This window comes from Pygocentrus nattereri, chromosome 10, assembly GCF_015220715.1.
Source record: "Pygocentrus nattereri isolate fPygNat1 chromosome 10, fPygNat1.pri, whole genome shotgun sequence".
Lineage (NCBI taxonomy): Eukaryota > Metazoa > Chordata > Actinopteri > Characiformes > Serrasalmidae > Pygocentrus > Pygocentrus nattereri.
Genome location: NC_051220.1, coordinates 9,561,413 through 9,582,500, shown reverse-complemented (window position 1 = coordinate 9,582,500; position 21,088 = coordinate 9,561,413). Strand labels below are relative to the sequence as shown.

General features: G+C 40.7%; 1 protein-coding gene across 3 annotated transcripts in view; it reads left to right on the top strand.

The window, feature by feature from the left end:
* Positions 1-21,088, top strand: part of shtn1 (shootin 1) — a 75,828-nt gene that overhangs the window by 42,503 nt on the left and 12,237 nt on the right. Inside the window, exons 15-17 of one of the 3 annotated variants that reach the window (XM_037542096.1) lie at positions 3,453-3,579; positions 5,034-5,161; positions 20,979-21,079. In XM_037542096.1, the coding sequence (XP_037397993.1) occupies positions 3,453-3,579; positions 5,034-5,140 (234 nt within the window). In that variant the 3' untranslated portion in view covers positions 5,141-5,161; positions 20,979-21,079. Of the gene's footprint in view, positions 1-3,452; positions 3,580-5,033; positions 5,162-5,954; positions 6,049-20,978; positions 21,080-21,088 lie in introns of those variants that run through there. The other 2 variants (XM_017704931.2, XM_037542097.1) reach the window with 2 other exon arrangements.

Below are 21,088 nucleotides of genomic sequence, written 5' to 3'. Positions count from 1 at the left end.
AATGATATGACAAAACAGGGATGCACCAGTACAGGAACAGTGAGCAGATGCCGATATCCAGTATTTTTCATTTACATACAAAGGGGACACCGTGACAGGTGTGGTAGACTGATATAATTTTAATTATTCTAATAATTAAAAAAACCCACCATGAAAATCGGGGACAGAACAACGTGTACCCTGCCCATGATAGGGTCACCGGGACCTACCCCTTGATCCAGGCCTGGGGGTAGTGTCCCCCGGCGAGCGCCTGGTGGCCGGGCAGCCCACGTAACCCGGCTGGGCTCAGCCCGAAAAGGCAACGTGGGGGGACCATGTGGGCCCACCACCCGCAAGGTCCAGCTTGGGGGAGAAGTGCAGTGCTGCACAGGCAGTGGGAGATGGCCAGGGGGCCCTTGGCGGCCTAGGCCCTTGCGGCAGAAACTGGCTCTTGGCACATGGAATGTAACCTCACTGGGGGGGAGGAGCTGGAGCTTGTGCGGGAGGTTGAGAGGTACCAACTAGATATAGTTGGCCTCACCTCCACCCACAGTGTTGGCCCTGGAACCAAATTCCTTGATAAGGGTTGGTCCCTCTCCTACTCAGGGGTTGCACAGGGTGAGATGCACAGGGTGAGATGGGGATACTCACGAGTCCCCGGCTGGCGGCCGTGCAGTTGGAGTTTGTCCCGGTGGACGAGAGGGTCGCCTCAATGCGAATTAAAATCGAAGAGAGTAAAACTCTGACTGTTGTGTGTGCTTATGCAGGTCAGAGTATTCAGCCTTCTTGGAGCGAGTGGGTGGGGTTATGGAAACAGTCCCGCCTACAGACTCCATAGTCTTAGTGGGGGACTTCAATGCTCATGTTGGCAATGACTGGGAGACCTGGAGAGGCGCGATTGGGAAGAACGGCCTGCCCGATCTAATCCTGAATGGTGAGTTGTTATTGGACTTCTGTGCCAGGCATGGATTGTCCATAACAAACACCAAGTTCGAACACAAGGATGTTCATCTGGTTCATGGTACCAGAGCTCCTTTGGTCAGAGGTCAGTGATCGACTTTGTTGTCGTTTCATCTGACTTGGGACTGTATGTTCTGGACACTCGGGTAAAGAGAGGTGCTGAGCTGTCAACTGATCACCATCTGGTGGTGAGGTGGATCAGATGGCAAGGAAAACTGATGGTCAGACACGGTAGGCCCAAGGGAATAGGCACAGCTCTGGCCAAAAGCTTGTGGGTGCCTGTCGGGGCGGTAACCCAAGAGCCCCCTGGTGGACACCAATGGTGAGGGAGGCCGTCAAACTGAAGAAAGAGGCCTTTAGGGACTGCATGGCCCAAAGGACTCCCGACTCAGCAGAGAGGTACCTACAGGCGAAAAAGGTGACAGCCACAACGGTGGCAGCAGCAAAATCCAGGGCATGGTAGGAGTTTGGTGAAGCCATGGAAAAAGACTTTCGGTCGGCTTCAAAGAGGTTCTGGACAACTGTCCGGCGACTCAGGAGTGGTCGGGGTGGCTGCGCCCAAGCTATATTCGGCAAGGGTGGAGAAACTCTGACTGCAAATGAGGATATTGTCGGTCGGTGGAAGGAGCACTTTGATGAACTCCTTAAAAGTATTAGGGTTGGGCTCCGGCAGGGTTGTTCCCTGTCTCCACTCCTGTTCATGATATTCATGGACAGGGTGTCAAGGTGTAGCCAAGGTCAGGAGGGCATTATGTGTGGAGGCCGGAGGGTGGTGTCTCTGCTGTTTGCAGTCGATGTTGTACTTTTGGCTGAATAACATGGTTGCCTCCAGTGCTCACTGGAGCCGTTTGCAGTGTGAAGCGGTTGGTATGCGGATCAGCACCTCCAAGTCCATGGTCTTAGCCCGGAAAAGGATGGCATGCCCACTCCAGGTAAGGAGAAAGGACTTGCCCCAGGTGGAGGAGTTTAAGTATCTCGGGGTCTTGTTCACGAGTGATGGGAAGAGGGATTGTGAGATTGGCCGCAGGCTGGGACAGGTGGCAGCAGTAATGCGGTCACTGTAGCGGACTGTAGTGGTGAAGAGGGAGCTGAGCCATAAGGCAAAGCTCTCTGTTTACCGGTCAGTCTACATCCCGACCCTCACCCATGGTCATGAGCTGTGGGAAATGACAGAAAGAATGAGATCGCGAATATAAGCGACGGAAAGGAGCTTTCTTCTCAGGGTGGCGGGCTATACTCTATTTGATAGGGTGAGGAGCTGGGAGGAGCTCGGAGTAGAGCCGCTACTCCCCCGCATTGAGAGGAGCCAGCTGAGGTGGTTCGGGCATCTGATTCGGATGCCCCCTGAACGCCTCCCGGTGGGGGTGTACCAGGCACGGCCTACCAAGATAAGGCCCCAGGGTCGTCCTAGGACCCGCTGGAGGGATTACATCTTCAAGTTGGCCTGGGAGCGGCTTGGGGTCCCTGGGAATGAGCTGGAGGAAGTTGCAGGGGACAGGGTCATCTGGGATTCTCTGCTCTCCCAGCTGCTACCACAACTCTATTTGGATTAAGCGGTGAACGACAATGACGATGATGATGATATTCTAATAATTGGTAGTATTGGCCAAAATATCTTTAGATTTATATTTTAGTTTTAATTTGGTTCTCCAGGAGTTACAGTGAAAATCAATTTTACTTTTGCTGATACCAATAACACAGTGAGTCCTCAATAGTAGTTAATATTGCAAACCAAAAAATCATTCAGGCCCTGGTAACAGGGAATTTGCCCAAATTCATGAATGAATGATAAGGAATACAAGAATTGTACCAATATGGGAATTGTGAACAGAAGCCAGTATCCAATAATATTAATTTAGAACCGTTTTCTTCACTAGCAAACCCTTGAAGAACCATAATTTTTTGGCTTTATAAAAAGACATGATACATACATATCAATATATGCATGTACTATATTAATATCTTTATTAGAGCTTTGGTGTGTTTGGATGGTTGTACTGTCACCAGATCGTAACTGGTAGATTTATCACATAAACAGGTATATTCAGTGTAATAGACCTCTATGATCTAAAAATTATTCATTTTTTATGTGACGTATGTAATGGAATTATGTTACAATTATTTATGAACATTCTAATACAGAATTGATGTGTAATTTATGCATATCTTTAACTTAATTTTGTCTTTTGTTAATTTTAACTTTGGTCCAATAATTGGTAATATTGGCCAAAATAAATTGATGTTTTTATTTTTTACTCCAGTAATTTAGTTAAACAGTGATTTTTTTTCTAGTTTTTTTTTTTTAAATTATCACAAATTGTCAGTAGTTTTGCCAATACCGATACAGTGGAGTTGCCAGTATTGGTTGATATTATTGGCCAAACGATATATTGTCCTGACCCAAGGAACCTTTGCCTTCTTATCAGTGTAGAGTAATGTCCATACTGTCCATTGGTGACCCACATTGTGGGGGGGGAGCCTGACATAATTTTCTGTTGTCTGTAACTGTGTAGAGCTCGGTGAAACGCCCCTCCCCATGTCCATCCCCTCCTGCACGGCCCTCGTCCCCTGAACCACAGTCTGAACTGCAGAAAGTGCTATTGAAACGCCGTGGTGCGCTGGAGACGACACAGGACAGCAGTGAGTCTCTTCATTTCTTCATTTCTGATTATCCATCACTGTGACTGTGTATCACACATTTCAGTCACATATGTTACACTTGGACACAGTCCGAAAAAAAAGCTTTCCTCAATTTTTTGTCTTTTTTTAGTCTGCATAGTTTGAACAAGCTTGTTAGTTAATTGTCTTACTGGTTTGCACTGTTGTGAGTGAACAGCTAGACTTCTTCACCTTCCCTTGAGTGAAGGATGCATCATCACCTCCTAATATACTTACCAGCTGCTGTGCAGTGCTCTTTGATCTTAATACTCGATTGATCTTAATACTTCCATAGCCCACAAGAAGATTTAAGCAGTCCTTTTTTTTCTGACTCACCAAAAATTTGGCAGCTACCAAGAGCAGGAATGATGAGTCCTGTGCCTGGTTGCATAAAACACCTTGGCCCAATCTCATTTCACCCCTCACTCTATCACTTAGCCCTAACCCTCTATTTTGTGCGCTCATGTCTCGGGGTAGGGTGTCCTGATTCTTGCTGAGATGGAGGGGTAAAGTGATGGTGTTAGGGCTACATGCACCTCCAAACGGAGTGTTTTGAGAGAAAGTAAGAGAAAATGGCAAGTTGGCTGTGCAAACGACCAAAGAAACCCACAATTTTGAGTATTTTCTTTGTTAAAAATTATAACCAGTATATTTCCTGTTCCACCTTAAATGGTTACATTCGGACACCTCAGGCATCAGAACTGCTGCACCATGTAAAGTGGAATGGGACAATTCGAACAAGAAGGTGGCGAATAGTTTCAGCTTCATATCACTGAAGAATTAGGGGTGGGCACTAATAAATAATAAATAATAAAACATTATTTATTAAATAATAATAAATAATAAAAATCACTTGTAAGTATGTATACAGTAGAACCCTCTTTGGTGCTATATAGAACCATTGTCTCTTCTAACGAACCCTTGAAGAACCATAATTTTTAAGTGTGTATACAATAGAACTCTCTTTGGTGCTATATAGAACCGTTTTTTTTTTTTTTTTTACTAATCAACCCTTAAGGAAATATTATTTTTAAGTGAGTATACTGCAGAAGAACCCTTTTTGGTGCTACAGTATATAGAACTCTTATACAACACATTATCAAAAAATACAAACGCATTACTGACAATTGACAAAATTAGTAATTATAGTTATGATTTTATTGCCAAAGCTTTGAATTTTCTGGATTTAAATGTGTACATTAAATGAAATACATCAACATAATTAGTGTCATTAATTTTACTTTCTTTTCACCAGAGCAGAGTTATGTAATATCGTTTATTCATGTGGAATCAATGCATTTGAACCTATTAAATTTAAAGCATCCTTGATTTTCAGTGTAAACCTTATTACACTCTCTTACAGCTAATCAATTTGCTGTTCAGAGTTACGACAGAGTTTTCATTCTTTCACTCTTTTTCTCTCTATCTCTTCTCAGCATTGTCCTCACAGCCCTTTCCCAGCAGTGTTCTGGACCTGACCCGTGTTAAGCACACTCCCACTGGCCCTGGACAGAGCACAAACCACACAACTACGCAGCACTGACGCCTAGAGACACCTGAAACTGTGAGTATCTCACACTGGAGTGATCCACCACCCATATAAACCCTTAACTTTCCAGTGATGAATGAGGTAGAGGGGCTGATACGTTGTGCAACATGTGGGCTACAGTCTGTAATTGTAAACCACTGTGCACCTGTATGGTAGGTGTTTCTAATAAAATGGCCAGGTACCACATAGGAGCACCTGAATTGACAAGTGTATATTTGATTAGCCAGGTATGTTCTCAAATATGTTAGAACAGAAATGTGGAGTAATTGAAGGCTCTCAAGGAAGTAAAAACTGCTGTACTAGGTCCCATATGGGTTCTTTAAAAAAGTGTGTGAAGAAATGTTGTTTAAAGAAAGACATCCACAATTTTTATTCTGCTAAAAGTTCAAAAAAGGGGAAATTCACTAATTCGAGAAAAATTTCAGCATAATTCAATGGTTGAGATGTAAGAGTCTTGGTGTGAAATGCTAAACCTTACAGAGTCAGAACCGTTAACAGTGGTTTGGATAGGAACCAGACGTCCACCTCTAAAAGGCCTCTTATAGATAGTTATTACATAAAATGGTTATGGAAACACTGCCTGATGAGTTTGAAGATAAGTATCTAGTCTAAAACATGTATTTTTAGAATGCATTCATGGTTGAGGGGCACAGGCAGTGTGTTCTAAGGTAAATAGTCCCCAACAAAAACTTATTTTCAGATTTTCCACTATTTTATCATCATCAACATTCCATATAAAAACTCAGGAGACGTGTTGATTCACTGGTGCTTTTGGATAGTAAATAAAATGTCTATATTTGTGTTGTAGGCATGGTGACCCCTGGTTCCTATCACCACCACTGTAAGGAAATCTGGACCCTTTCACAATAAACTACTCTGAATCTCTCTGTTTACACCTCAAACACTGAGTTATGTAGAAAATTTGAAAAATCTGTGGAAATCCTCTTTAATGTTGTAGTTATGATGTTATATCGTTCAGTTAGACTTCATCTAAGAGTTTTACAGAATGGTAAAGGGCCTTTTTGTCAGTGGTGTAGCCGTGGGAGTGGGAGTAATTTTAGTGAAATAAAATCCTATCTTTCCCAGCGTCTCGGGCTTTAGCTGAACTCTTTTAGTGGTGGCGTCTGAGCCAGAGTTATTCACCGTAGTCTTTGTGTGCAGGAACAGTGTCTGTGGACGGGTATTGGAGCTTAGCCTTGAACGTTTGCCAAGCATTTACGTTTCTAAACAGTTCTGTCCAAACTAGTATTAATCTTGTAGGCTTGCATTCAGTAATTACAAAGCATTGGGCAGCTTTCTTCTCTCCTCTCTCTCCTCCCCTGATTGTTGTAGCGCTGTCAACCATAAGGCTTTCTCTTTTTTAGCCCCTCTCAGTCCTGCTGCATTCGTCTTCACTTCAGTTGTGCTGCCTTTTAACTCCAGGTTACAGTACCAGACTCAAAAACAGCTCAGGTCAAATATCTTGTTTAACCCTTTATTTGGCCAGGGTCCACCGACAGGTCAAAAGTCTTATTACACACTTCTATAATCTAAGAACAGCTCAGCCAGTTTGCATTGGAGTCCTTGTAATTATGGAATAATAAGCCTCAGTATGTAATAAGCCTGAGATTTTAAGGGGTTAAAGGGCCCATGTTACTGTTATGGATTTGTGAATTTTCCTCTTGATATAGTTCATAAACATGATTAAAGTTTCTAAATCAGACCCTTGCGCATATCTCTGTATATGGAAACAGCAAAAACAGATTGGATGTGCTGTTTCTCTGATGTCCCGAAATCCAGTGCATTTACATACATATCCACCATATTGAGCAGTTTAGCACCACCCACTGAATTTATAAGGACTGTTTCAGCCAGGACTGCTTTTTAAATGAGGCACAATACAGAGCAGCCAATCAGGTGCAGAGCTCATTTACATATGACAGTCTTTAAAGGCACAGTGACAAAAACATCCTGTTTAATTCTGAGGGATAAAATGTTGTTAAAAGGGTTTGGTAATTAGTTAATTAGGTCTAAAAGACTTCAGAAATCATTAATAAGCATTTACAACACATAAATAAAAAGGGCAATGGTGACCTGTTGTCATCTAATAGTAAAACCATGTTTGTTTATACAGTGAAACATTATATTTATAAGATACAATAGCTCACTTTTTGTGAATGTTTTATAACTGCTTATTAACGATTAATGAAGTGTTCTTTTGCCCTGCGATGGACTGGTGACCTGTCCAGGGTGTATCCTGCCTTTCGCCCAATTACAGCCGGGATAGGCTCCAGCACCCCCTGTGACCCTGAAGGAGAAGCAGCTTAGAAGTGTGTGTGTGTGTGTGTGTGTGTGTGTGTGTGTGTGTGTGTGTGTGTGTGTGTGTGTGTGTGTGTGTCTGTCTGAAGTGTTCATGGCTTAACTAATGACTATTAACAAATTATTTTTATGAGTTTTAAGAAGATTTTGGCCTTAATTGTTTTTCGGATATCTATTCAACGCGGAAGGATACATGCAGGACCTTATGAGGCAAAATAGTCCCATTTTTTCATATTTATCATTATTATCATCATATACATTCCATATAAAAACTAAGAAGACACGTGTAGGTTCACTGCTGCTTTTGGATAGTAAATAAAATGTCTATATTTGTGGTGTAGTCATGGCGACCCCTGGTTCCTATCACCACCACTGTAAAGACAACTGAACCATTTCACACCAAACCACTCTGAATCACTGTTTACATCTCTCACACTGAATTTTGAACACTGAATTCAGACATTTTGAAACAGTTGCCCTGTCATCAGAAGTCTGATCCTCAGTGATACCATAGCCATCCGTGACTGGGGGTCTTAAAAGAGTGAAACTGTCCTCTCTCTCCTCCCATCACAGTGCTAGCCAGTTATTTACCAGTAGTAGCAATTGGTGATTATCTCCAGTGACACAGCATTAGTGGCAGTTTGGAAAGATCCAGGGGGGCTTCAAACAAGCTTGTATTGGGGGAGACCAAGCTGGGGAATAAATTGGGGAAAACATTTGAAAACGACATGGTGATTGGTTAGAAGGTTAATTTGGATGTTTCAGCCAAGAGCCATTACTGTAGTAACTGTTAACAAGCAATATATTATGCAGCCCTAATACTGTACTTTCAAACAGGAAAGAACACAATGTTTTGGTACGTGGACATGACTGAAGGTTTGGATTTAAATGAACCCTTAATGAGATTTCTCAGCTGAAATCCTTTCTTTGTCTTGTGCTAACATTAGTTAGTTCAAACCTTTCAGATAAGATAAATCAGTGGCTCTGATATGATTCAAAGTAAAGTGATTCAGACTGATTTCAATTTTGAGTGTTTTATAGGCCTGCTTATATTTTCTGTGCATACAGCTCCTTCCTAAGTTAGATATGTTTTATCAAAAAAAAATAATTCTGCTAATCTTAAATATTTATGAGCAACTGCTGCTGTCAGCACAAAACCTGGCATTGGAAAAGACATTAATTCAGATTCAGATTCAGATTCCTTTATTGATCCCAGGGGGAAATTGCAGTTGTTACAGTTGCAGCCATTTATGTAAAAATAAACACTTTACTAATAATTTAAGACAATATAGAGAATTTACAGTATGTACACCAGATTTAAGTACTTAAGAATATAGTAAGGTGGCGGTGATTATGATAGTAATGTGAAACATCAGGTATAAATCAATTACATCCATCCATCCATCCATTTTCCAAGCCGCTTCTCCGTCAGGGTCGCGGGGGGGGAGCTGGAGCCTATCCCAGCAGTCTTCGGGCAGAAGGCAGGATACACCCTGGACAGGTCGCCAGTCCATCGCAGGGCAGACACACAGACACAGACAGTCACTCACACCTAGGGACAATTTAGCACACCCACTTGGCCTGACTGCGGTCTTTGGACTGTGGGAGGAAACCGGAGAACCCGGAGGAAACCCACGCAGACACGGGGAGAACATGCAAACTCCACACAGAGAGGACCCCGGTCACCCGGCCGGGGAATCGAACCCAGGCCCTCCTTGCTGTGAGGCGACAGCGCTACCCACCACGCCACCGTGCCGCCCTAAATCAATTACAATTATTTAAATTATTTAAATTAAGTTAGTGTCCCTCTGAGTTATTGCACACACAATTGTTATTATTGCACATATGAACAGTTTCGTATTGAGTTTTGTGAATCACACACTGAGGGAGGAGTTATAGAGTTTGATGGCCACAGGTAAGAATGACTTCTAGTGGCGCTCTGTGGTGCATTTTGGTAGAATGAGTCTTGAGCTGAATGAGCTCTTGTGTCTCATCACCGTGTCGTAGAGTGACAAATGACAGTGTGACAGAGTGATTAAAATGACACTGACAAAATTAGAGGTTTAAGCAATGTTTATATATGTTGTTGGAACAAAATATATCTCCAAAATCATAACTTTACAGGAGAAGGAAAACCATACTTCACTTTTAATGTGAGTGAATTGAACCAAGTAATTTTGGGCTGTTTCTTTTGGTCCATTTATCATGAAATGCACACAATGTAAAGGGCAGCAGGCACTTATATATACAGGGAGATTCACTCGAAGGAGGCCCTGAATATTCTGCAGTAACTCTTGTTAGGATGAAGCAATCTGAACCAAAAAAATATGATACTTACCTTGACCTATGTCTAATCGATTGCATCACATGCGATGCTGGAAGTGATCTCACTTTTCTGCCAGACACATGAAGGGGTATGGGGGTATGCCCAGAAGTTGCAAACGTTAAACATTGTGACGGCTGTCTGGCACCTCCCTCAACGCTCGGACACAGGGGCATCCTGGCTTGTTCCAATCTCCATATACTGAGGAGCAGATGCTTTGTCCTAGCAGCGAGACTTCTTACAGAATATTCGGGGCCTCTTTCAAGTGAATCTTCCTGTATATATATACTTATATATGTGTATGCATGTGCACACTGCTTTCAGCAATCAATTATACACAATAATAAGACATTTGTAATTAGTGTTATTGTATCCAGGAACAGTATAGATCACTCCGATTGGTGCAAACTGATTCGAATACACCCTGATGTAATAAATGTGCATTTTCAGAACAGTCAAAACATTTGAGATGGTCGCACTCATTCCTGCCATCACTAGCATTAGTTTTAACAAGCGACCTGGACCATAACTCTTTTTAGGATAATTATATACTTGTGAATTCTGAAAGTCAAAGGATCCGCGGCCTGAATCTTTTGCTTTGTTCTGCTAAACCACAATGTCTTCACTGACTTCTATGTAAAGGAAAGAAGAGTTAGCACACATTTGACATAAATGAAAGGGCTGAAACAAACTGAAATATAGTAGATGGAACAGAATGTTTGCTTTTGTACGTTTCAGAATAACATTTTCAGAGTTTTGATCTTGAGCAAAGCAGAAGACCTTGTGAAATCACTTCGGCTCATGAGCGTTTAGCACTGTCATTCTGTTACCCACAAAAGCAGACGGACAATCACGGAGGTACCATTGTCACCGTGTGCCTGTGTCCGTGATCTCGGCCGTGTTATTAGGCCTCTTCAGAAACAGAGCGCATACCTGTCACCGCCACAGTAGGCACATTCCTTAAGAAATGTAAATGGATTGTGGTTTAGCGGGGCTTATGTGTCTCTCTTTTAATGAGAAACTGAGTGTCTGCATTGTCACAGGTATGCACATTTTTCAGAAGTGATGCCAGCTCTGTTCAAGCATTGTGTTCAGAAGCCATGAAATGCCTTTGTAGATACACGGCAAAACCTCCAGAACCTTTCTTAAAAAGCATGCCGTTATTTTAATTTCCGGCTATTCATCAATTTACACTTCACTTTCTCCCTGAATGTCTGACGAGAGGAAATATTCGAGAAATAGATAACAAAATTAATACTTTCAGAGCTTGAAAACAAGCCAAATTTGCTCACATATACCTATTCTAAATATATATTGGCATTTTGATGCATACATGTGCCAATTCTATAAATAAATGGATAGAGTGCCTTTAAATAGTGATGGGGAACACTGAATACTGAATCTATTCAGAAACACTTACCAGTCAAAGTTTGGCTCATGTTTGAAAGCACTAGCTTAAAATCATATTAACAGATGTATTACAACTTAGAGATTGTAAATCAGTGATTTTGGGATGAATTAGAGCGGAGACTGCGAGTCAGGCCTTTTCATCCAACATCAGTGTCTGACCTCACAACTGCACATCTGGAAGAATGGTCAAAAATTCCCATAAACACACTCCTAACCCTTGTGGAAAGCCTTCCCAGAGGAGTTGAAGCTGTTATAGCTGCAAAGGGTGGGCCAACATCATATTAAACCCTATGGATTAAGAATGGGATGTCGCTCAAATTCATATGCGTGTGAAGGCAGACGAGCAAATACTTTTGGCAATATAGTGTACATATGTATTAGGTTTTGCTTCCCCTCCATATGTTGAATGAATCTTTGAATTCAGTTTTCAGGCATCATCTAATACCTTAAAAAGCAAAAATATAAGACCATTTTAGACATTTATGAGCTTAAAGGACAGTTTGCTAGACAGTTCCAGACCTAGATTAAGCCTAGGTCTAGACCAAATGCATAAACTTAAATGACTTTGCAGATTAGGCTCAATTAATGTCCACAGAAACCAGCTGTAAATGTTTAAAGTTTATTTTAAGACACTGTAAGACTTTTAAGGATCTGTGCTTGATTGTGAACCATTTTTGAGTGATTATATTTAAAATTTGTTAATCGATTTAAATGAATTCATGTTTTTCTCTGTTAAAACACTGACCATGCATATTAAAGGTAAAGGGGAAATCCATGGATTTTTTCCAAATCTCTGTATAATTAAATGGTTAAGATGTAAACATAGTCATTCAGAGTGGCTTGGTGTGAAACACTCTGTTCTAGAGAAACTTACAGAGTCAGAATTGTCACAGTGAAAGTGATATGACCCAGATGTCCACCTCTAAAAGCTCAGTTCTGAGAAGATATGTTTTAAATATCCATTCACTTATACTTTAGCATCATCAACATTCCTTATAAATCTGAGGTGTTCAGTGTCACTGCTGGTTTTGGATAGTAAATAAAGTGGCTATATGTGTGTTGTAGTCATGATGACCCCTGGTTTCTATCACCACCACTGTAAAGAAATCTCTCTACAATGAACTATGGACCTTTTTTTAAAAAAAAAAAAAAGGATTTTTTTTTTTGACTCTGCTAAACTTTTAGAGATATAAAGTTTTCTTGCAACAGTGACAGCAGGTCAGTTCCTCCACTGGCCCCTATATGTAGAAATTATCCTGATGATTAGTTTCTTTCAACAGAAAAAGACACACTTTCTCACTTGTACACAAAGCCAAACGTTTTTGAAATGAATTTTAGTCATATGTGTGTGTTGTGAGTTCTGTTGGCTTTGCTCTTTGGTCATGCTGTAGTGCAAAAAGGAAGGCAGTAAGTGAATCGAGTTTGAGGGGTCCTGCATGTCGGAAGGAAGCGTCACGTTTGGTGTCACTTTTGGTCCACACAATGGAGTGGGTTTAGGGTTAGAGACGGGATTTAATTTCTGCCTTTGTGCTGCAGGTTTAGTGTAGGTTTTGGTTGGAGAAGCTCATCGGAAATAAGTGGTGGTGTGTGAGGGAGAGTGAGGGAGAGAGAGAGAGAAAGCTGAGCTGTGATGAAGGCTTTGGGGGCTTATTCACACATTTAGGCACAATTTCCAGTGCGGCTCAGTGCTTTAAATGAAGCTTAATCCATACAGATTGTGGAGAAAACTCAATCACTCTCACACTCACACAGAGACGCTGCTGAAGTGTCAGTCTTTTAAAAACATCCCCTTTAGCGCTGCATTGTAACATAATCAGTCCCTTAGAGGAAGCCTTTGTGTCTTCGTGTCTTTGCTGTAGATGCGTATGTTTTTGAAGGTGCTTATCTGGAATTAGCACACACTTCAGCATTCAATCACCATCAGAACAAAACCTTGTTTTTACTGCATTTAAAAAGGCCAGCTGACCTGACATTGTGTCAAAACTAAATCATAAATGCGGCAACAGAAATGATCCAAATTTCCTGCAGAGAAATGTTAAAACATTAAAAAAAATTTCAGCTGATTTTTCAAATTTTCTGCATAATTTAGTGAGGAGATGTAAACAGTCATTCAGAGTGGTTTGGTGTGAAATGGTTGATTGTGGAGATCAGCTTTACTTACAGTGGTGGTCTAAGAAACCAGGGATTATGATCTGTACAATAAAATTATAGCTCTTTTATTTACTATCGAAAACCACAAAATAACAGTAATATTAATAATAATAATAATGAAATGAGATTCTTTACGGAATATTTTGCCTTGCTTTGTTACCTCTCTGTCATGAATGTATTTAAGAAAAAATACTCATAATTATCTCAGCACATCTGTAATGATTTAGTGTAAAACCTTTGTATGAAGAATGAACACTTAATAAAGGTGTTTGGACTGCATTTAATAAATGTTTAGACTGCATTTAATGAATGGTAGTATGAGTATTAGTAGAAGTGTTAAAGTAGTAAAATGTGTGTGCTGAATATTTAGTATTGGTAGAGTGTTTAGACTGGATTTAATGAATGTTGTTTAGTGTCAGTAGAGGTGTTCAGACTGTGTGCAATGAATGGTTTTATTTTGTTGAATAGTTTAGACAGGATGTAATGAATGTTTAGTATCAGTAGAGGTGTTTAGACTGCAGGTAATGAACGTTTAGTATCAGTAGAGGTGTTTAGACTGCGGGTAATGAACGTTTAGTATCAGTAGAGGTGTTTAGACTGCGGGTAATGAACGTTTAGTATCAGTAGAGGTGTTTAGACTGCGGGTAATGAACGTTTAGAGGTGTTTAGACTGCGGGTAATGAACGTTTAGTATCAGTAGAGGTGTTTAGACTGCGGGTAATGAACGTTTAGTATCAGTAGAGGTGTTTAGACTGCGGGTAATGAACGCTTAGTATCACTAGAGGTGTTTAGACTGCGGGTAATGAACGTTTAGTATCAGTAGAGGTGTTTAGACTGCGGGTAATGAACGTTTAGTATCAGTAGAGGTGTTTAGACTGCGGGTAATGAACGTTTAGAGGTGTTTAGACTGCGGGTAATGAACGTTTAGTATCAGTAGAGGTGTTTAGACAGCGGGTAATGAATGTTTAGTATCAGTAGAGGTGTTTAGACTGCGGGTAATGAACGTTTAGTATCAGTAGAGGTGTTTAGACTGCGGGTAATGAACGTTTAGAGGTGTTTAGACTGCGGGTAATGAACGTTTAGTATCAGTAGAGGTGTTTAGACTGCGGGTAATGAACGTTTAGTATCTGTAGAGGTTTTTAGACTGCGGGTAATGAACGTTTAGTATCACTAGAGGTGTTTAGACTGCGGGTAATGAACGTTTAGTATCAGTAGAGGTGTTTAGACTGCGGGTAATGAACGTTTAGTATCACTAGAGGTGTTTAGACTGCGGGTAATGAACGTTTAGTATCAGTAGAGGTGTTTAGACTGCGGGTAATGAACGTTTAGTATCTGTAGAGGTTTTTAGACTGCGGGTAATGAACGTTTAGTATCACTAGAGGTGTTTAGACTGCGGGTAATGAACGTTTAGTATCAGTAGAGGTGTTTAGACTGCGGGTAATGAACGTTTAGTATCACTAGAGGTGTTTAGACTGCGGGTAATGAACGTTTAGTATCACTAGAGGTGTTTAGACTGCGGGTAATGAACGTTTAGTATCACTAGAGGTGTTTAGACTGCGGGTAATGAACGTTTAGTATCACTAGAGGTGTTTAGACTGCGGGTAATGAACGTTTAGTATCACTAGAGGTGTTTAGACTGCGGGTAATGAACGTTTAGTATCACTAGAGGTGTTTAGACTGCGGGTAATGAACGTTTAGTATCACTAGAGGTGTTTAGACTGCGGGTAATGAACGTTTAGTATCACTAGAGGTGTTTAGACTGCGGGTAATGAACGTTTAGTATCACTAGAGGTGTTTAGACTGCGGGTAATGAACGTTTAGTATCACTAGAGGTGTTTAGACTGCGGGTAATGAACGTTTAGTATCACTAGAGGTGTTTAGACTGCGGGCAATGAACGTTTAGTATCAGTAGAGGTGTTTAGACTGCGGGTAATGAACGTTTAGTATCAGTAGAGGTGTTTAGACTGCGGGTAATGAACGTTTAGTATCAGTAGAGGTGTTTAGACTGCGGGTAATGAACGTTTAGAGGTGTTTAGACTGCGGGTAATGAACGTTTAGTATCAGTAGAGGTGTTTAGACTGCGGGTAATGAACGTTTAGTATCACTAGAGGTGTTTAGACTGCGGGTAATGAACGTTTAGTATCAGTAGAGGTGTTTAGACTGCGGGTAATGAACGTTTAGTATCAGTAGAGGTGTTTAGACTGCGGGTAATGAACGTTTAGTATCAGTAGAGGTGTTTAGACTGCGGGTAATGAAAGTTTAGAGGTGTTTAGACTGCGGGTAATGAACGTTTAGTATCAGTAGAGGTGTTTAGACTGCGGGTAATGAACGTTTAGTATCACTAGAGGTGTTTAGACTGCGGGTAATGAACGTTTAGTATCACTAGAGGTGTTTAGACTGCGGGTAATGAACGTTTAGTATCACTAGAGGTGTTTAGACTGCGGGTAATGAAAGTTTAGAGGTGTTTAGACTGCGGGTAATGAACGTTTAGTATCAGTAGAGGTGTTTAGACTGCGGGTAATGAATGTTTAGTATCAGTAGAGGTGTTTAGACTGCGGGTAATGAAAGTTTAGAGGTGTTTAGACTGCGGGTAATGAAAGTTTAGAGGTGTTTAGACTGCGGGTAATGAACGTTTAGTATCAGTAGAGGTGTTTAGACTGCGGGTAATGAACGTTTAGAGGTGTTTAGACTGCGGGTAATGAATGTTTAGTATCAGTAGAGGTGTTTAGACTGCGGGTAATGAACGTTTAGTATCTGTAGAGGTGTTTAGACTGCGGGTAATGAAAGTTTAGAGGTGTTTAGACTGCGGGTAATGAACGTTTAGTATCAGTAGAGGTGTTTAGACTGCGGGTAATGAACGTTTAGTATCAGTAGAGGTGTTTAGACTGCGGGTAATGAACGTTTAGTATCACTAGAGGTGTTTAGACTGCGAGTACTGAACGTTTAGTATCACTAGAGGTGTTTAGACTGCGGGTAATGAACGTTTAGTATCAGTAGAGGTGTTTAGACTGCGGGTAATGAACGTTTAGTATCAGTAGAGGTGTTTAGACTGCGGGTAATGAACGTTTAGAGGTGTTTAGACTGCGGGTAATGAACGTTTAGTATCAGTAGAGGTGTTTAGACTGCGGGTAATGAACGTTTAGTATCAGTAGAGGTGTTTAGACTGCGGGTAATGAACGTTTAGTATCAGTAGAGGTGTTTAGACTGCGGGTAATGAACGTTTAGTATCACTAGAGGGGTTTAGACTGCGGGTAATGAACGTTTAGTATCACTAGAGGTGTTTAGACTGCGGGTAATGAACGTTTAGTATCACTAGAGGTGTTTAGACTGCGGGTAATGAACGTTTAGTATCAGTAGAGGTGTTTAGACTGCGGGTAATGAACGTTTAGTATCAGTAGAGGTGTTTAGACTGCGGGTAATGAACGTTTAGTATCACTAGAGGTGTTTAGACTGTGGGTAATGAACGTTTAGTATCAGTAGAGGTGTTTAGACTGCGGGTAATGAACGTTTAGAGGTGTTTAGACTGCGGGTAATGAACGTTTAGTATCAGTAGAGGTGTTTAGACTGCGGGTAATGAACGTTTAGTATCAGTAGAGGTGTTTAGACTGCGGGTAATGAACGTTTAGTATCAGTAGAGGTGTTTAGACTGCGGGTAATGAACGTTTAGTATCACTAGAGGGGTTTAGACTGCGGGTAATGAACGTTTAGTATCACTAGAGGTGTTTAGACTGCGGGTAATGAACGTTTAGTATCACTAGAGGTGTTTAGACTGCGGGTAATGAACGTTTAGTATCAGTAGAGGTGTTTAGACTGCGGGTAATGAACGTTTAGTATCAGTAGAGGTGTTTAGACTGCGGGTAATGAACGTTTAGTATCACTAGAGGTGTTTAGACTGTGGGTAATGAACGTTTAGTATCAGTAGAGGTGTTTAGACTGCGGGTAATGAACGTTTAGTATCAGTAGAGGTGTTTAGACTGCGGGTAATGAACGTTTAGTATCAGTAGAGGTGTTTAGACTGTGGGTAATGAATGTTTAGTATTAGTAGTTTGGAATTGCAGCTTTTTTCAGGCAGTGACTGACATACAGGAAACATTTTGTCAGTGTCATAAACTGAGCAATTAATGAACACCATGCTGTGTCCTGTGCTCACACATACAGTCATTCTCTCTCTGTCTGTCTCTCTGTCTTTGTCTCTCTCTCTCTCGCTCTGTCGTTATTTGACTCTCTGTTGTAGCTGTACCTCTGCCAGCCAATACAAAGCAGTCGTTTATGCTGAAGCATCTCTAAATTGGAGGTACCCTCTCGTGTGTGCGTGTAGGGGAAGCACTTCATTTAGCCTATTTTGTTAGTCATTTTTGTTTATTTTCCAAACGGAGTGATTGCCTGGTGGGGAATCAGAGCCTGGAGTGCTGTCTATTTCTCTCTCTCTGTCTCTCTCTCTTGCTCGCTCCCGCTCTCTACTGCTATTTTGTGTCTCTCTTCCCTTGTTTTGCACAGCCTTCTCTTCTTAACCTCTGATCTGTGGTAGAGCTGCACGATATGAGCAAAATACCAGTATTCTGATCTTTTTCTGTATATTTCAAAGCAAAAAAGAGCATCATTAGACATGTTTATTCATAGTTTTTAATAGTAGTTTTTAAATGTGGCTTTTTATCTGTTACATCTCATTACAGCTTGTTGGCAAATCATATTTGACATGACAAAAGATCTGGGGCTGGATTCAGAAAAGCTTTCTTAAATACAAACTTGCGAATGTTCTTAAGACAAACACTAAGAAGTTCATAAGATTTAAAAAAAATGCAATTCTTGGAAAAACTTAAGTAGTTCAAAATATACTCTTAAGATAATCTTAATTATTTCTTTAAGAAAATCGTTTTCTTATGTAGGTTATGTAGCATTTTACCATGTACCGTAAGCGATGCAAGACACAGTTTGAATCTGTATTAACTAAATTAACTGTATTGACTAAAAATCTGAATACCACTTAAACACCAGCTCTTAAAATTACTATTAAGATAATATTTTATAAAAACAAAAAATTAAGATGTCTTTTAAAGAATATTTCTCGTAACTTTTTTCTTAAGAACAAAGTTAAGAAAAAAACACATTTACACACATTTAATTCAATTTTCTTTCTTAAGACACTTTTGTGAATCTTTCCCCAATATCTGTGTGACCAGCACAAACAAGCCCCTCAAAAAAAAAAAGATATGTATTCCACACTTTTTGGATTATGGTTTGTTTTTGCTTTTATTTTGTACAACCTTTTACAATAAAAAGCCAAACCGTGCTTTATTTACATTTTAATGACCCCTTTATTTTGCACACAGGGATATGATTTTTACAAAAAATGTCTCATATACTGTTTTTCATTGCATGCTGCTTACTATGACTAAATTTTCAGCTTGTGGCTCGAGTGTTAGCTTGGGACCCTGTAAAGCACAGTCTTGTTTGAAACATCTTATGAATATTGAATTCTCTAAGAAACTGAAAATTGAAACATTGACGCATTAACATCAGCCACATCTTCAGCCACTCTTTATTTCTGCTGTATTGAAAAACGGATGACATTTTTCTTAATTTTGTGAATGTAACATCCCTAATAATCTGTAGCTGTATGAACAGCCGACCCACTGATAACCATCCCGTACTCAGAAACTTCTGTCTTTGAATGTAGCCTCTTTCATGCATGCGACACAAAGCCAAACCAGCTCAAGACATTTATTAACTACTGTCTAGTGAGAAGATGGAAACTTTTGGTTTTTTTGTGACTGTTTTTGCCATTTTGCAGTACAGCTGTGTGACTGCCAAAGCATCTCATTCACTCACAATCACACAAACAGAGCGGATGCTGCTGCAGTGATCTGTAGCTGTGCTGTTAAAGCAGCCTAAATAATGTCTACATTCAGAGACAGAGAGAAAGGACAACAGTGTGCGCGTGTGTGGGGTCCAGTAGAGGAAGTGCGCGGTCAGTATACAATTGTCTGTGACAGACACAATAAAAAGATTCACAGGATCTTTTTTCTAACTTTAGACAAAACGTTATGTTCCCGACCTTGAATGAGTGTCAGAGTAAAGCATTTTGTTTATGCACTGAAATCTGTAGGGCTTATACTTCATATTGCTGCTTTCTGAAGAAAATCATGGATCCACATGATGCCAAACTCTTTCATCGTATACGGTAATGTGATCCAGTTATCATCAACAAAGGCAAGAAAAATCACAAATACATTGTCATTAATTCGGCCCTTCGCTGGGCTGGGACACTCCAAACAACAGGTGGACAGAATGTGTTTCTTACTTCAGTCCAGAAAAATAGCCTTGTGTGGATTGCAAGTCGTACTTGCCTTATAGCTTTACCTGGCTAACAGTCTTACATGGTTTGCAGCCTTACCTGACTAATAGCTTTATTTGCGTAACAGTCTTACCTGGTTTGTGACCTTAACTGCCTAACAGTCTTGCCTGGTTTGCAGCCTTATCTGGTTATTAGGTTTACCTGGCTAACAGTTATACTTGGTTTGTGGCCTTTCCTGGAGAATAGCTTTACCTACAGCCTTACCTGTCTAATAACTTTGCCTGGCTAACAGTCTTACCTGATTTGTAGCCTTACCTGGCTAACAGCTTTACCTACAGCCTTACCTGTCTAATAACTTTGCCTGGCTAACAGTCTTACCTGATTTGTAGCCTTATCTGTCTAATAGCTTTGCCTGGAGCTTTACCTGGCTAACAGCTTTGCCTGGAGCCTTATCTATCTAACAGCTTTGCCTGGAGCCTTATCTATCTAACAGCTTTGCCTGGAGCCTTACCTGGCTAATAGCTTCACCTGGTTTGCAGCCTTACCTGGTTAACAGTTCTGCCTGGTTTGCAGCCTTACCTGGACAACTGTCTTGGCTGGTTTGTGTCCTCACCTGACTAATAGCTTTCCCTGGCTAATGGTCCACAGCCTTACTTTGCTGTTAAACCTATCTGGCTAACACATTTACCTGCATAACGTTCTTACCTGGCTAACAGTCTTGCCAGGTTTTGAGGCCTTATCTGACTAATAGCTTTCCCTGGTTAACAGCCTTACCTGGCTAATTGTCTTATGTGGCTAGTAGTCTTACACGGCTAACTGCCTTACCTAACAAACATCCCTACCAGGCTAACAGACTTGTGTCCTGGTTCATAGACCTCATCATTCTATTAACATTACCTTGCAAACCATTTATTCTCATTTCTGACAGAGCTTTCCTTTTCTCCCAGAAACAGATTTTAAACACAAACTCAGAATTCCTGTGTTTAATGTAAACAATGTGACTGTAGAAGGATGCATTTGAAAAAGCAAAACAAAATGAAGCTCATTTAGTCCTACAAGCGAACTCAAGTGTCATAAAAGAAACAAAGGTGTCTAGTTGATGTGCTTTGTAGTCCTATAACCACGTATTACTCACAGTGAGCCTTCCATGGCACAGTTAAGTGTTTTTCCACATAGAACCAACTCAACAGCTAATGATCAAGTCCTTCTGGAGTTGAATCAGGTGTGCTAGAGCAGGAAAACATGGAGCTGTGCAGTGCAGGTGGGCTTTAGGAGTGGGATGGAGAGAATAGACTATATAACGGAAATGGAAGTGTCGTTGAATACTGAGTATGCGTTCTGTTTCTGTCTCATAGGGCCGTTTGGAATTGAGAGAACGGCTTCCACAGGACAGCATGCCATCCTGCACTGTGTTCAGATGATACACACAATTAAACTGTTTATTTACTAATTTGAATATTGTTCT